The following is an 11,980-nucleotide window of genomic DNA, read 5'->3' on the forward strand; positions in this document are numbered from 1 at the left end:
TAAAGTCAAAGGCCCTTTATCATTAAACATGTGATTTTAAACTTTACTTGAATCTATAATCCTTACGACTTCCCTACAAGGCCTTCATTTTAAATACTCATCTGGCTACACCGGGTTTAGTTGCAGCACACTAGATCCTCAATTTTCGTTGCAGCTTGTGGGATATTTAGTAGCAACATGTGAACTCTTAGTTGCAGCACGTGGGATCCAGTTCCCTGACCAGGAATCAAAGCCAGGCGTCTGCATTGTGAACAGAGTGTCTCAGTCATTGGACTGCCAGGGAGGTCTCAAGCCTTAATTTTAAAGGGGAGGAAATGGAGGCCCAGAAAATGGAGGAGATTTGGCCAGGATCTCAAAGTCAATGGTTGAATCCAAGCTAGAATTAATGCTCCCAGGAGGAAAAGGGGAGCGTTTGGGTTCCTCCTGCATGCTGGCCATGATTCTGTCACTTTGCCAATGATCCTCCTCCCGGAGCACCCTGCTCACTTCCAGCGAGCACTGCACATTGCCTGCCCCTCCCCTCCGCCTACCACCCCTCTTCAGCTCTTTCACAACCCCACAACCCTCACGGACCACAAGACAAGGCAGAAATACAACTTTGTGACTTTATTTGGCTCTGTGAAAAGGGAGGGGGGTGTTGGTCTGGTCCAGCTAGATCCTCAGCCCTTGAAGGCAAACAGGAGGCCTAAGAGGATGCCCCAAGGACTCCGACAAAGGGTCCCTGCACCAGTAAACAGGGCCTTCTCTACGATGTTGATGACCTCGGTCACTCTGATGCTCCCAATATGGTGAAAATGGGCTAAAACACTGGTATGTTCACGAGCACAGCCCATGAGGAGGAAGGTGGTATTGAGAGACCCTGCAAGGAAGAGGGGGGCAGTCAGGGACACTTTGAAAACACAAGTGCCTTGCCCCTCCTTCCAGACACCCCTCACCAACCAGGACACCTTCTTGCCCCCCAGAGACCCAGCATCAGGCACCTTCCCCCTGTTCCCCTTGGAATTCTGTACCACGAGCACCTCTCCGAGTGCCACCCACCTCCCTCAGGGATGGAAAGGCAGCAGGCCTGGAGCAGGCATCTGAGAAAGAAAGTTTGTGTCCTCTCACCTGCCTGGAATTTCACTGTGGAACTGTAACACTTAGTAGCATCTCTGGGGCAAGACTCAGTGGAGACAAAATTTGGGAGGCAGCTCTTCGAGTGCTCGCCCACACAAGTTGGGCAACTGTGCGAAGAAAATGCTAAAGTCTTGGGAGTCCTGGCCTTGAGCTGCAATATAGCCTCCATGTTGGTGAGGTTATTGCAGAGATAGGTCCGGCAGACCCGGCTATAGGAGGCGATGGACAATCCAGGTGGCGAAACCAGGTAGGAGACTTGCGGGGGGTAAGATGAGGCTGGGCTGCAGCCTTTAAAACCCAGGATTCCCTTTCTGGTCCCTGTGGAGCAGAAGATTGGAGAGCTCTGATCAGCGTCGTTGGCCACACCCAGTCCGACCTCCCACCACACCCCACCCCACCCTGCCCTTGCTGCTCGCTCTGCCCCACCACCAGCTTTGCGTCTCCCCTACTGTCCACTCGCTGCTCAGATCTCCCAGGTTTTATCTGCCTGTCCTCACCCCTCTCTCCACGAGAGGAGCCCCTCTGCTCCTCTCTCCTGTGTGTCCCAAACTTGTCTTCTCTCCCACCTCCATTCTGCCCTCTTATCCAGCCCACAGCGCAACAGGCTGGGTCCTGCCCCTCTCCTGCTGGTGTCTGGACATTGTTCCCAAAGATATGACAGGGATAAATATCTGGAACGAAGTCCAGAGTCCTGGGTGCTGGGAAGGAAGGTAGGGGTCAGAAGAGCAACCCGGAACAATGTAGCAAAGTCGCCCCTGCCCACCTGCCTCGATGAACACCAGCGTCTCCTCACAGCCCTCATTCAGTTTACACACCATGCTCCTCAACAGAAACCACTGCCACTTATGGAGACCTACAGCTCTGAAGAGTGAAGATTTTGCTTCATAGCACAGAAGAGCTTCAGCCCCTAAAGAGAGAATCTTTATCTGGTCAACTGCTCCTCACATTGCCTTCTCAACCCTTGAGCCGCCAATCAAGAGTTCAGCCTCCACAGATCTTGTCCCCAGAGGGACCCAGATACGCAGCTTTCCCTCTCCCAGCGACAGGAATCCAGGCCCCCCCATTCTCCCCAGCCAAGAGGGTCCCGAAGCATCCAGCCCCACAGGACATACAAGGCAGAGAGGAAATGGCCCCCAGGAGACAGAGCAGCTGCATGGGGCTGAGATGCTGGGGTCCCATGGTCCTGTGTTTGGGTCCTGGATTCTGGAACCAGTTTCAATCTAGGTCTCAAAACGCCGTTCTTGTTGGCCTTTAGATCACTGTTTCTGAAGCAGAAAGTTGATTATCAGTTCCTGTGACATAGGCTTCCTGAGACCTTCAGGGACACAGGTCTTCATCTCCATGGTCTTTCCTCCAGCCTAACCTGGACCCAGCCCGTGAGCTTCTTGAATCCTGAGTCTCGCTCTGCTGCTTAGTTCCTGCTGTTGGAAATGGTGCTGAGCAGAGAAAGCTGGCTTATTCAAAGGATCACTACTTATACAGGATGTTCTCCATCCAAAGACAATGAGATCAGAACAACAAATGCGTGAAAGTTAACTGATGTATTACTAAGTAACCCCTGACTTGAAAAAGAAATGAGAAAGTATTTAGTACTGAATAACAGCAAACATACTACATGTCACACACACACACACACACACACACACACACACATGTAAAATCTGATGAAAACTGAATAAGGTCTGTAATTTAATTCAAAGTGTTGTTGTTGTTGTTGTTTAATCACTCAGCCATGTCAGATTCTTTTGCAACTCTATGGGCTATAGATGGACAGGGAAGCCTGGTGTGCTGCAGTCCATGGGGTCACAAAGAATCAGACACGACCAAGTGACTGAACTGAACTGAACTAAACTGATGGACTATAGCCCCCCAGGCTCCTCTGGGGGAGGAGTCCATAGGATTTCTCGGGCAAGAATACCAGAGGTTGCCATTTCCTTCTCCAAGGGATCTTCCTAACCCAGGGATTGAACCCACATTTCCTGCATTGCGGCGGGATTGTTTACCACTGAGCAACCAGAGAAGCCCCAAGAGTACTATACCAATGTTAATTTCCTGCTCATTTACTACAGTCATACAAAATGTCCCTATGCAGAACCAGAAGAAGGGTTTTAGGGATTCTATACACAATTTTTGCAACTTCTTGTGAGCTAATAATAATTTCAAAATCAAAGTTCTTTTTTAATTGGACAATGATTTCTAAATCAATATTTAGAAGTAAATTTATAATTTAAGCACATTTATCAAGAAACAGTAAGAATTATAAAATATGCTTGTGAATTAACTCAAGAAGTTATACAAGGAACAACAAAGCAACCTCCCCAAAAAGGAATAAAAATGATGACCAGAAATCAACGAAATTGATTAAAAAAAACTATTTACAAAAAACTATTACCAAAAACTAACATTCATTCTTTGACAATATTACTAAGATAATCCTCCAGGAAATCTACTCAAGAAAAAAAAAAAAAGAGAGATGCAAATAAAATGCAAAATGAAAAATAGAAACTAAAAGACATTACATGTTCTAAGAATAATAAAACTGTCATTAACAACTCCATATTTGGGACTTCCCTGGTGGTCCAGTGGTTGAGAATCTGCCTTCCAATGCAGAAGACATAGGTTTGATCTCTGGCTAGGGAACTAAGACCCCACATGCCTCAGAGCTACTGAGCCCATGCGCTCTAGTGCCCAAGCACTACAACTAGAGAGAAGCCACAAGACGAAGAACCCTCATGTCGCAATGAAGACCCAATGCAGCCAAAAATAAATTTCTTAAAATATATATTTAAAAAACAAGCCTACACTTACAAACTTGAAATTTATATACTTTATAAGTGGATAAATTTCTAAAATAATATGAAATGCCAAAATGGTCACAAGAAGAATGTATGCAAAGTCTTAAACCAATAAGAATGAACAAAGATCTCAGGCAAATTGATTAGAAAAAGAGAGAAATTTAAGTAGAGAAATAGGCCAAGTATATGAAGAGGCAATTCTCAATTCTCAGAAAAGCAAACCAGAAAGGCTAACAAGCACATGAAGAAACACTCGTGCTCAACAATAATCATAGAAACGCAGTATATTCAAATGAGCATCTGCCAGACTGACAAGAGGTCAGAAAGCTGGAAAAATATGAATGTTGGTAGGACTATGGGGTGGGAGAGGCCCTTGTGCATTGGTGCTCATGGGGTAGCTGTGGCCAGGGATAGGGTCCTCTTCTGGACCCTGAAGAATGGAGGCGCTAAGGGTTCTGATCAGTGTCTCAAGCCCAAAGTATCATTCATTGCAAGAAGTCTGGCAATACTTAGCCAAATTAGGTTACAAATAGCTATTTCTGGTATATCCTAGGTACACAAAACAGATTTCCACCTTCAACTACAAAAGAACACATAAAAGGATGTGCCAGTATGGTGGGGATAGTGATGAAAGCAACATGGGCATCTCTCCCTGAGACCAAGTGAACACATAACACACAGGGGATGCATACCATGGAATAGTGTGCACTAGTTAGAAGCAACTGGTTAGCTGTACACATCATGCACACATGGATGGATCATAAAAACACTGTGTTGATTATTTTTAATAATAAACAACTCAATGTCACTATAAGTTAAAAACATCATGCACATAAAACACTGCACATCTTGCCAAGAACATACACAGACTAAAAGAGATATGCATGTGCCATCTGAAATGAGCACCTGTGGGACAGTTAGGGAAGAAAAGTGGGGAACTGGGGATTACTGGAAATAAATAAAATGCAGTAGGTAGTACAAAGTTCTTAAGATTTTGAACTCAAAGACAGACCAAGGTTGGAATCTTTACCTCTCCATTGACTAGCTGTGTGATCTTGTGCCTCTTATTGAAGTCATTTATAAAACATATTAAAAATATATCTCATAGGCTCATTATTAAGATTATTAGCATAAAGTTCCAGGCAAGTGCTAAGCTCTCCAAAATGTTGCCCCCCTGCCCCCCATCTCTCTCTCTCCACTATCTAAAAGATCAAGGTCAATCTCTTTAGCTGGCATTCAAGCCTCCCACATACAGGCCACCCTTCATCCCTCAGATGGGCCCCAAACAACCTTTCCAATTTTGTCTAGTACTGCTCCCTTGCACAGCAGTCCAGATAGATGTCACTGAATACCTGACACAGGATGCGTAACCCAGAAATCTGCCGCAAACCAAGAAGCCAAGACCAGCAGAAAAGATGGGACATGGGAAGGGGGGATGAAGGCAAAGGATCGAAGGAGTTGGACCCAGCAGGGGACAGGGCACACACCTGCCTGGAATGCAAAACCACAGGCCCCAGCAATCTCGGTACAAGCACGGACACAAAAAGAAAAGACTGGAATAAAATCCTCAAGGAAAAAGGGTTGTAGCAGTGGTCAGAGAAGACACTATTCCTACAAGAGAAACCACACTGAGGAGGAGGAGCAAATTAATGGAACGGAAACTTGCAGGGAGACAGAGGATGAGCAGCAAAGAAAGCACAATAGGAAGTGGCAGAAAAATGAGGAATTGGGCACAAAGATCGGCTTCTGGGGTGGGGAGGAGGCTATCTGAGAGGCTCAAAGACAGAAAAGGAGACTGGACGGGATGCATAGAGAAAAGGGGACAACACGGAGGATGGGGGTGGGGAAACCGTGAGATGGGTCTAATAAAGATGCACAGAGAAGGCTACAGTTACAGAGTGGAGGCCAGAGAATGGGGTGAAATCCGGGAGGAAGATGAACACAGAGGATGGAAAGGGTTACAAAGAAAACTCACAATAGCATCTCGGGAACCAAAGACAGGGATGGGAGGGGAAGGGGGACAGACTATGAGGGGATGAGGCACGTGGAGAAAGGGTTTCGAAAATCAGCAGGATGAACAGGCAAAGAGAGAGACTCCCGGAGAAGAAAAACGTCAAATTTAGGGAAATCAGCATGGACACAGCCAATAAGAGACACAAGGAAAGGGCCACAACGTTAGAACGTGGGGCCCGGGAGGGAAACAAGGATATCACAGGTAGGGGAACATAAAAGGAGAGGTGTAGATCTTGAGTTCAGGTAGTGGGAGAGAAGCGAAAAAACACACGGGCGTCCACGCAGTGAAAGGCCGCTCAAGCCAAGTCCTGGCCACCAGATGCTCCAGAGGCGGGGCGATGCAGCGCAGGCCGGATGACGAGACTGCGCATGCGCCGATGCGTCCAGGTCAACGTTCGCGGGAGGGCGGGCCAGGCGGCCGTTCTTGGGGGCGGGGCCAGCCTTGTACTGGAACCGGTACTCGACGCCCCATTGGCCACCTCTCCCAAAAGAGGAAGAACAATTTGGGAAGGCAAATCACAAGGGGAAGGGATAAGTGCGAGACTCAACTCGACGCGCTATTGGCTGGATTGATAGTCCAGCGCGAGGAGAAGCGGATAGAGGTAAAGGGGCGGGCCGTCAGTGCAAGATCTTGAAGCGCATTGGTCGGTCGCCTCGGCGCCGGAGACGTCGCTTGAAGTTCATTGGTCCTTTTGAGAAGGGGCGGGAAAAGTGGCGCGAGCACAGCCGTTTTTCATACCACTGTCTCACCGCCTCCTTTCGCCTCCTCCAGATTGACCCTAACTGTGCTCCAGGCTGAGGTAACTCCGAACGGACGAGATGAACACGACCCTGCCCCTCCGTGTCTCTTCCACTCCCTCTCTTGCCCTGGATTCCCCGCCCCAGGCATCCCCTCGCCTCCCTGCTCGCGCTCCTCGCGCCCCGTTTGCCCTTCCCCCACCCCGCGGACCCTGGGCGCGCTCCCCGAGCCCCGCCCCCTCCCTGAGACCCTGGAGCGGGGCGGGGCCGCGGACCCAGCGTTTGGGGGGGACAGCTCCAGAATGGGGTGCGCGTGAGGAACAGCTGAGTGGGGCGGTGGGGCGGGAGTGGCTCGAGATTACTTGTTGGTAGTCGGTGAAGGCGCGTGATGGCCCGGCGCAGTGACGTGCCCGGGTTTGCCTTAGTTTAGGAGTGTGGGTGCAACAGAGGAATTTGGGCCGCGGAGAGGGGGGTCTTTGGGCCTAGATCAGGGCCTGGCACGTGGAAGGGGCTCAGTAAACCTTTGCTGAGGAAATGAAAATAATTCTTTAAAATGGGACAAGGGATTCTTGAGAATGATATATTTACTGGGATGCAAGGGGGTCTGATTAAAAGGGCTGCAGGGGGAAGTTGAATTGCACGGCATACATGAGGGTTAAGGATTGAAAGGGTGGCATGAAAGCAGGTGTGGGAATTGGATAACTGCAGGAGGGAAGGATGATAATCGTGGAAGAGGATGCCAGGAAAATCGTGGGAATGGGGTGGTGATGGAAAGGGGAGTGTAAGAACTGTTGTAGGGGGCATGAGAGTGCCTGAGTGTGCCCCAAACTGGTATTTGTGCTTGGGAAGGTAGAGGTGAGCAGAGAATAATGTTTGGATCGAAAGATATGTAAGAAAGGAACGAGGAGAGGGGTTCTTGGAGAGGAGGATGCCCCAGGAAGGGTGAAGAAGGGAGAGAGCCAGGGGAGAATCAAGGGTGACATCTGAGTCCCGGGATGGGCAAAGTGGGAAAACCCTTTTGGTGTGGCCTCTGAGAGGCAAGAAGGATAGTCAGGACAGGACCCACATACGTGGCCACCCTGACCTTCCACTCCTGCCCCTAGAGCCATGGACCCCAATGAAATGCCTGCTGTCCACCACTGCCCTTCAGACTCTGCCACAGGGGGTGAAACCAGAGCCCCCCAGGGCATGGAACTTATCCCCAGGAGAGCTGTCAGTCGGTCTCCAACCTGTGCCCGTTGCCGCAACCACGGTGTCACTGCCCACCTCAAGGGCCACAAGCGCCTGTGCCTGTTTCAGGCTTGCGAGTGTCACAAATGTGTCCTCATCTTGTGAGTATGAGATCCAGAGAAGGGAGAGGATGGGCCTCATGTTAAAAGGTGGCTGATTTGACTGTTGACTCACCACTTCCCGTCTTTAGGGAGCGCCGAAGGGTCATGGCTGCCCAGGTGGCCTTGCGTAGGCAGCAGGAGGCACAGCTAAAGAGGCACCTAGCCCAGGGACTCATGAGAGGGGCAGCTCCTCCCAAAGCTCCCAGCCGTGTCAAGAAGGGAGTCACTCGACCAGGGGTCCACTGTAAGTGTCACTGGCTGTGGCCAGGGCAGGAATTTAGGCAGGAAAAGCCTAAGTAGGGAATAGGGCCCCAGTCCTGCCACTGAATTGATGTATGATTTTGGGCAAGGAGTTTCTGTTCTCTGGGCCTCTCCCTCCCCAACTGTAAAGTGTGATTAAGTGTTGGAAGGATGTAATGAGATCAAGGGGTAGAAATGGGACAGAGGGAGATAAAAATTCAATATTGGGCTGGAGTGGGAGGCACGCAGGAGAAAGAGCTCCCCAAAGCTCTCCCTGGTCCCTCACAGCTGGAAAGGAGAACGTAGCACCCCAGCCTCAGACTCCCCATCATGTAGTTCCACTGGCACTGACACCTCCTGGAAAGGTAAGGAAGGCCTGTGCCAGTCCCACTGGCACAAGGTCCCCTGGGCCCTGAGGGAGTGACTCCTATTCTAGCCCCTGCCCAGATCCCTTCCTCTGTGCCCTCAGCACCTGGATTCTAGGTCCAGCCCTGACTTGCTGTATAATCTTGGGCAAATCACTTCTATTCCATGGGCAAAATGATAGGGTGGGATTTTGCAGCCCTTCAAACTCTGAAGTTTGGGGGCCCCAATTCTATCCTAGAACATTCCTTCTCCAGCCTTGAACTTGACTCCAACCTGTGCTCCCTGCCCTTGCAGGAGAACTCTCGGGGCCCTCTGCTGCTCAGTCATCCCCCAGAAGCCTTGCCTTTGCCCTGGACTCCAGTGCCTCCCGGCCCTTGGGCCCCTGGGCACTGGCTGCCTCCAGGCCTTTCCATGCCAACCCCAGTGGTGTGCCGCTTGCTGTGCCAAGAACCTGCTGTTCCTCTGCATCCTTTCCCTGGTAAGATGAATTCAACGTTAATTCAACACATGTTTGAATGACTGTGTACCACTGTGTCAGAAAGAGAAGAGCGAGAGGATACAGGGTAGGAAAAGGCAAGACAGAAGCCATGACCTCTGAACACTATATACTCTGCATTCTCTTTTCCTCATTAGGTTTTGACCCTGGCACTGCCCTCCGGCTGCCCACTCATGGGCCTCTCCCAACCTGCACAGGATCTCGCCCAATACTGACAGCTCCTCTCTCTGGAGAATCTCAAGGGCCTTCTACCCTGCCCCGCACGTGAGTAAGGAGAAAAAGACATGTTTATGATGTGCCTAACCCTGTGCTGGACACCATAGTAGATGATGAAGAAAAAGTCTCAGACTATTGTGTGAGGCAGAACTGTCCTAACTGAGTAGCTATGAATCTTTGTACAGGTATCTTTACTTCTCTGAGCCTGTTTTCTATTAGTAAGTCAGAGACAGTACTACCTCTTGGTAATAATAAGAATTAGCAATAATATATGGTATACACTTAGCACAAGCCCTGGCCTTAAACAAATAGTGCCTATTAAATCTGCTTAAACAGATAGGGTTGCACTGCCTGCTGACGTGAGGGGTGGGGGGACATGATGGTAAGAATTTCAGAGGCCTAGGAGAGAGGCCAGAGGTCATTAGACAAAGTTTCCTAAAGGTTGGCCAAGCTGCTCCTCAAGTTCCATGGGGATTAAGGAACTAGGAGGGAAGAGGATCACACACTGGTAGGGCAGGAACAATCATTCAAATCCCTCTAGGTGTTTTGTCCATTTTTTTTTAAACTGACACCAATTATTTCCCATAATCCTTACAGTAGCTCTGGGAGTAAGAAGCTGAAAGATGTTTCCATTTTACAGAAAACAAAGCAGGGCAAACAGAGGGAGGGACTTGCCCAAAGCCACAAAACCTAATGACCACAGGCACTCAGAATGCCAGATCAGAACACAGCAAAATCCTGCTCCTCTTTGCATGTATACATGTCTGTCCATGAGTTTAATGCCCCTGGCATCTTTTCTCCTTATTTCCAGATGCTCAACTCTGATACTCCAGCCCTGTGGCACCCCAGACCCTCTTCTGCTACAGCCACAGGTCCTGAAAAAGAAGTGGAATCCAGGACCCTGGGAGGAAGTTCAGCTTGGGGAAGGGAAGAGTAGGGAATAATGAAGTAACTGGGGACAGGGAGCCTCTGGAGGGTGGGCAGAAGTAGGGATTCCCAGTCTGCATCTCTCCTTTGCAGGCCCCTGGACCCTCTTGCCTGACCTGGACCTCTGCCTCGTCAGAGCGGCAGCTGCAGCGGGAGGCAGCTGAGGCTCTTGTGGGACTGAAAGATTCATCTCAGGCTCCCCGCCTGACTCCTGGCCCTGCCAACCCTGCCTGGATCTCCCTGCTCCACCCTTGTGGCCCACCAGGTAACCTGTTCTCTAAAAGGAAAGGATGGGAAAGGCATGATGAAAAATGGAGGTACTGAACAAGCAGGGACTAACCAAGGAGATCAGGAGATCAGCAGGTTGAAGATCCCAGGCCCCACGCTTTTCAACCTAGCCCCTTAGATTACAGTTGAGACTTATTCAGTGAATTTATTTTTTTGTGTGCTCAAAGGCAAATGTCCAGTGCCCTGATGTCAAGGAAAGTGAGGCCCTGAGAGAGGCCTGAGAGCATATAGCAAGTCAGTGGCAAAGCCTGGTTTCCTCACTCCAGCCCAGGGCTTCTCTCGACCCATGGAGCCTGCTGAAGTCTGGAGAGGGACTGAGGAGGTATCAAGAGCCTGGCCTGGACCCTTGATAACTGCTTTTAAGGAGTTTTCTATTTGGCAACCTGCCTCTAATGGCATCCTATTTGGAAAACCTGGATGCTTTCACAAAGTTTAGTGATAAACTTGGGAGAGACGTAGAAGAATCTTGAGGCGTGAGAACCACCTGTGGGGAGAGAAAGGGAACGCTGAGATTTCTCCTGCCCAAAATGATGGGTTGGGCATGCAGCGCAGGTGAGGAAACTGGCCTGAAGGAACTGCTGAGACAGAAGCAGGTGAGTCTGGAAGGGCTTCTGATCATGGAAGTAAACACGCAACCGTACATGAAGGGAAACAAGGGAATATTTCTGAGCTAGGCAGGGATGTATTCAGAGACTCTGAGCTTTAGAAAGATAAGTATGGTGGCTGTGATGGAGGGATTGGATGAGACAAGACTAGAAGTGGTGAAATCAGTGAGGAGGAAGTGGTTGCTATAATCCAGGTGAACAAAGATGGGCCTGGAATAGATGGGGTAAAAAGGGAGGGTTTGCTGGGAGGGGAAGTGGATGTGACCTGCTTTTGCCCTCTTTCTTCCTTCCTGTAGCTCCTGCTGGAGGAAGAGGATTCCAGCCTGTTGGGCCCTCTCTCCGGCCCAGCCCAGCCCCTTCCGTGGCTCTGCATATTGGGCGACTGGGGTCCATTTCCCTCCTAAGCTAGAAGCCCAGAGGTGGAGGCCCGGGGGGGTAGGGGGCAGCAGCCTGTAGGCATTGCATATTTGGTATTTTACTCCCAGATTTCTGCATGGAATTTCATGTAGTACACGCTTCAGGCTTTTTTTAAAGCTCTCAGGTGCTTTGTTAGCTTTTGGTTCCTTTTGTAGCATGGCCGTTTCCTTAGCCAAAGGTGGATATTCTCTTACCTTCCTTGGGTCCTGGGACCTTTTAAAATCCCCAAAAAAGAGAAAGTTGTGCAGTTTAAGCTAACCAGTATCTAAATAGATTTCTGCATGAGTTCATGTTCCAGGGTATTCATTTGACATGTGATCCTGTATATACCTGTGCACTCATGTCTGCCTCCATGCATGTGAAAACAAGAGTATTTTTGTTTTGTGTCTTGGTTTGTGTGAGTAAGCAAGAAATAAACCAGTGTTGTATTAA

General features: G+C 49.4%; 2 protein-coding genes across 11 annotated transcripts; one reads left to right on the forward strand and one right to left on the reverse strand.

Moving 5' to 3' along the window:
* Positions 1–593: 593 nt before the first annotated feature.
* LYPD4 (LY6/PLAUR domain containing 4) lies at positions 594–6,787 on the reverse strand. 8 transcript variants are annotated; one of them, XM_070450767.1, is made up of 7 exons: positions 6,196–6,347; positions 5,399–5,522; positions 2,480–2,678; positions 2,229–2,381; positions 1,880–2,023; positions 1,108–1,434; positions 594–859 (listed from the first exon to the last, which is right to left on the reverse strand). In XM_070450767.1, exons 4-7 carry the CDS (start codon positions 2,293–2,295, stop codon positions 660–662), a joined length of 738 nt encoding a protein of 245 aa, XP_070306868.1. In that variant the 5' UTR covers positions 2,296–2,381; positions 2,480–2,678; positions 5,399–5,522; positions 6,196–6,347; the 3' UTR covers positions 594–659. The 8 variants fall into 8 exon arrangements, with proteins under 8 accessions (XP_070306868.1, XP_070306870.1, XP_020726844.2 ...); XM_070450769.1 differs by lacking the exon at positions 5,399–5,522; XM_020871185.2 differs by lacking the exon at positions 2,480–2,678 and having other exon boundaries at positions 6,196–6,346.
* On the forward strand, positions 6,554–11,980 carry DMRTC2 (DMRT like family C2). Of its 3 annotated transcripts, none has more exons than XM_020871182.2 (9): positions 6,554–6,724; positions 7,766–7,993; positions 8,083–8,237; positions 8,522–8,598; positions 8,894–9,077; positions 9,233–9,359; positions 10,123–10,183; positions 10,332–10,503; positions 11,428–11,980. In XM_020871182.2, the coding sequence occupies exons 2-9, from the start codon at positions 7,770–7,772 to the stop codon at positions 11,538–11,540; spliced, it is 1,113 nt and encodes a 370-aa protein (XP_020726841.2). In that variant the 5' UTR covers positions 6,554–6,724; positions 7,766–7,769; the 3' UTR covers positions 11,541–11,980. The 3 variants fall into 3 exon arrangements, with proteins under 3 accessions (XP_020726841.2, XP_020726840.2, XP_020726843.2); XM_020871181.2 differs by lacking the exon at positions 6,554–6,724 and adding an exon at positions 6,895–6,969; XM_020871184.2 differs by lacking the exon at positions 6,554–6,724 and adding an exon at positions 7,012–7,096.

This window comes from Odocoileus virginianus, chromosome 20 (assembly GCF_023699985.2).
Source record: "Odocoileus virginianus isolate 20LAN1187 ecotype Illinois chromosome 20, Ovbor_1.2, whole genome shotgun sequence".
NCBI classification, from domain to species: Eukaryota; Metazoa; Chordata; class Mammalia; order Artiodactyla; family Cervidae; genus Odocoileus; species Odocoileus virginianus.

Bases quoted from the DNA above. Each gene is read 5' to 3' on its own strand.
- LYPD4 (XM_020871189.2), bottom strand. From the start codon at position 2,295: ATGGGACCCCAGCATCTCAGCCCCATGCAGCTGCTCTGTCTCCTGGGG. The intron at 2,024-2,228 runs GTATGTCCTGTG...TTCTCTCTTTAG, and splicing joins GGCCATTTCCTCTCTGCCTT to GGGCTGAAGCTCTTCTGTGC. The intron at 1,435-1,879 runs GTGGGCAGGGGC...TCTGCTCCACAG, and splicing joins GCTGGTGTTCATCGAGGCAG to GGACCAGAAAGGGAATCCTG.
- DMRTC2 (XM_020871181.2), top strand. The intron at 8,238-8,521 runs GTAAGTGTCACT...GGTCCCTCACAG, and splicing joins CACTCGACCAGGGGTCCACT to CTGGAAAGGAGAACGTAGCA. The intron at 8,599-8,893 runs GTAAGGAAGGCC...CTGCCCTTGCAG, and splicing joins CACTGACACCTCCTGGAAAG to GAGAACTCTCGGGGCCCTCT.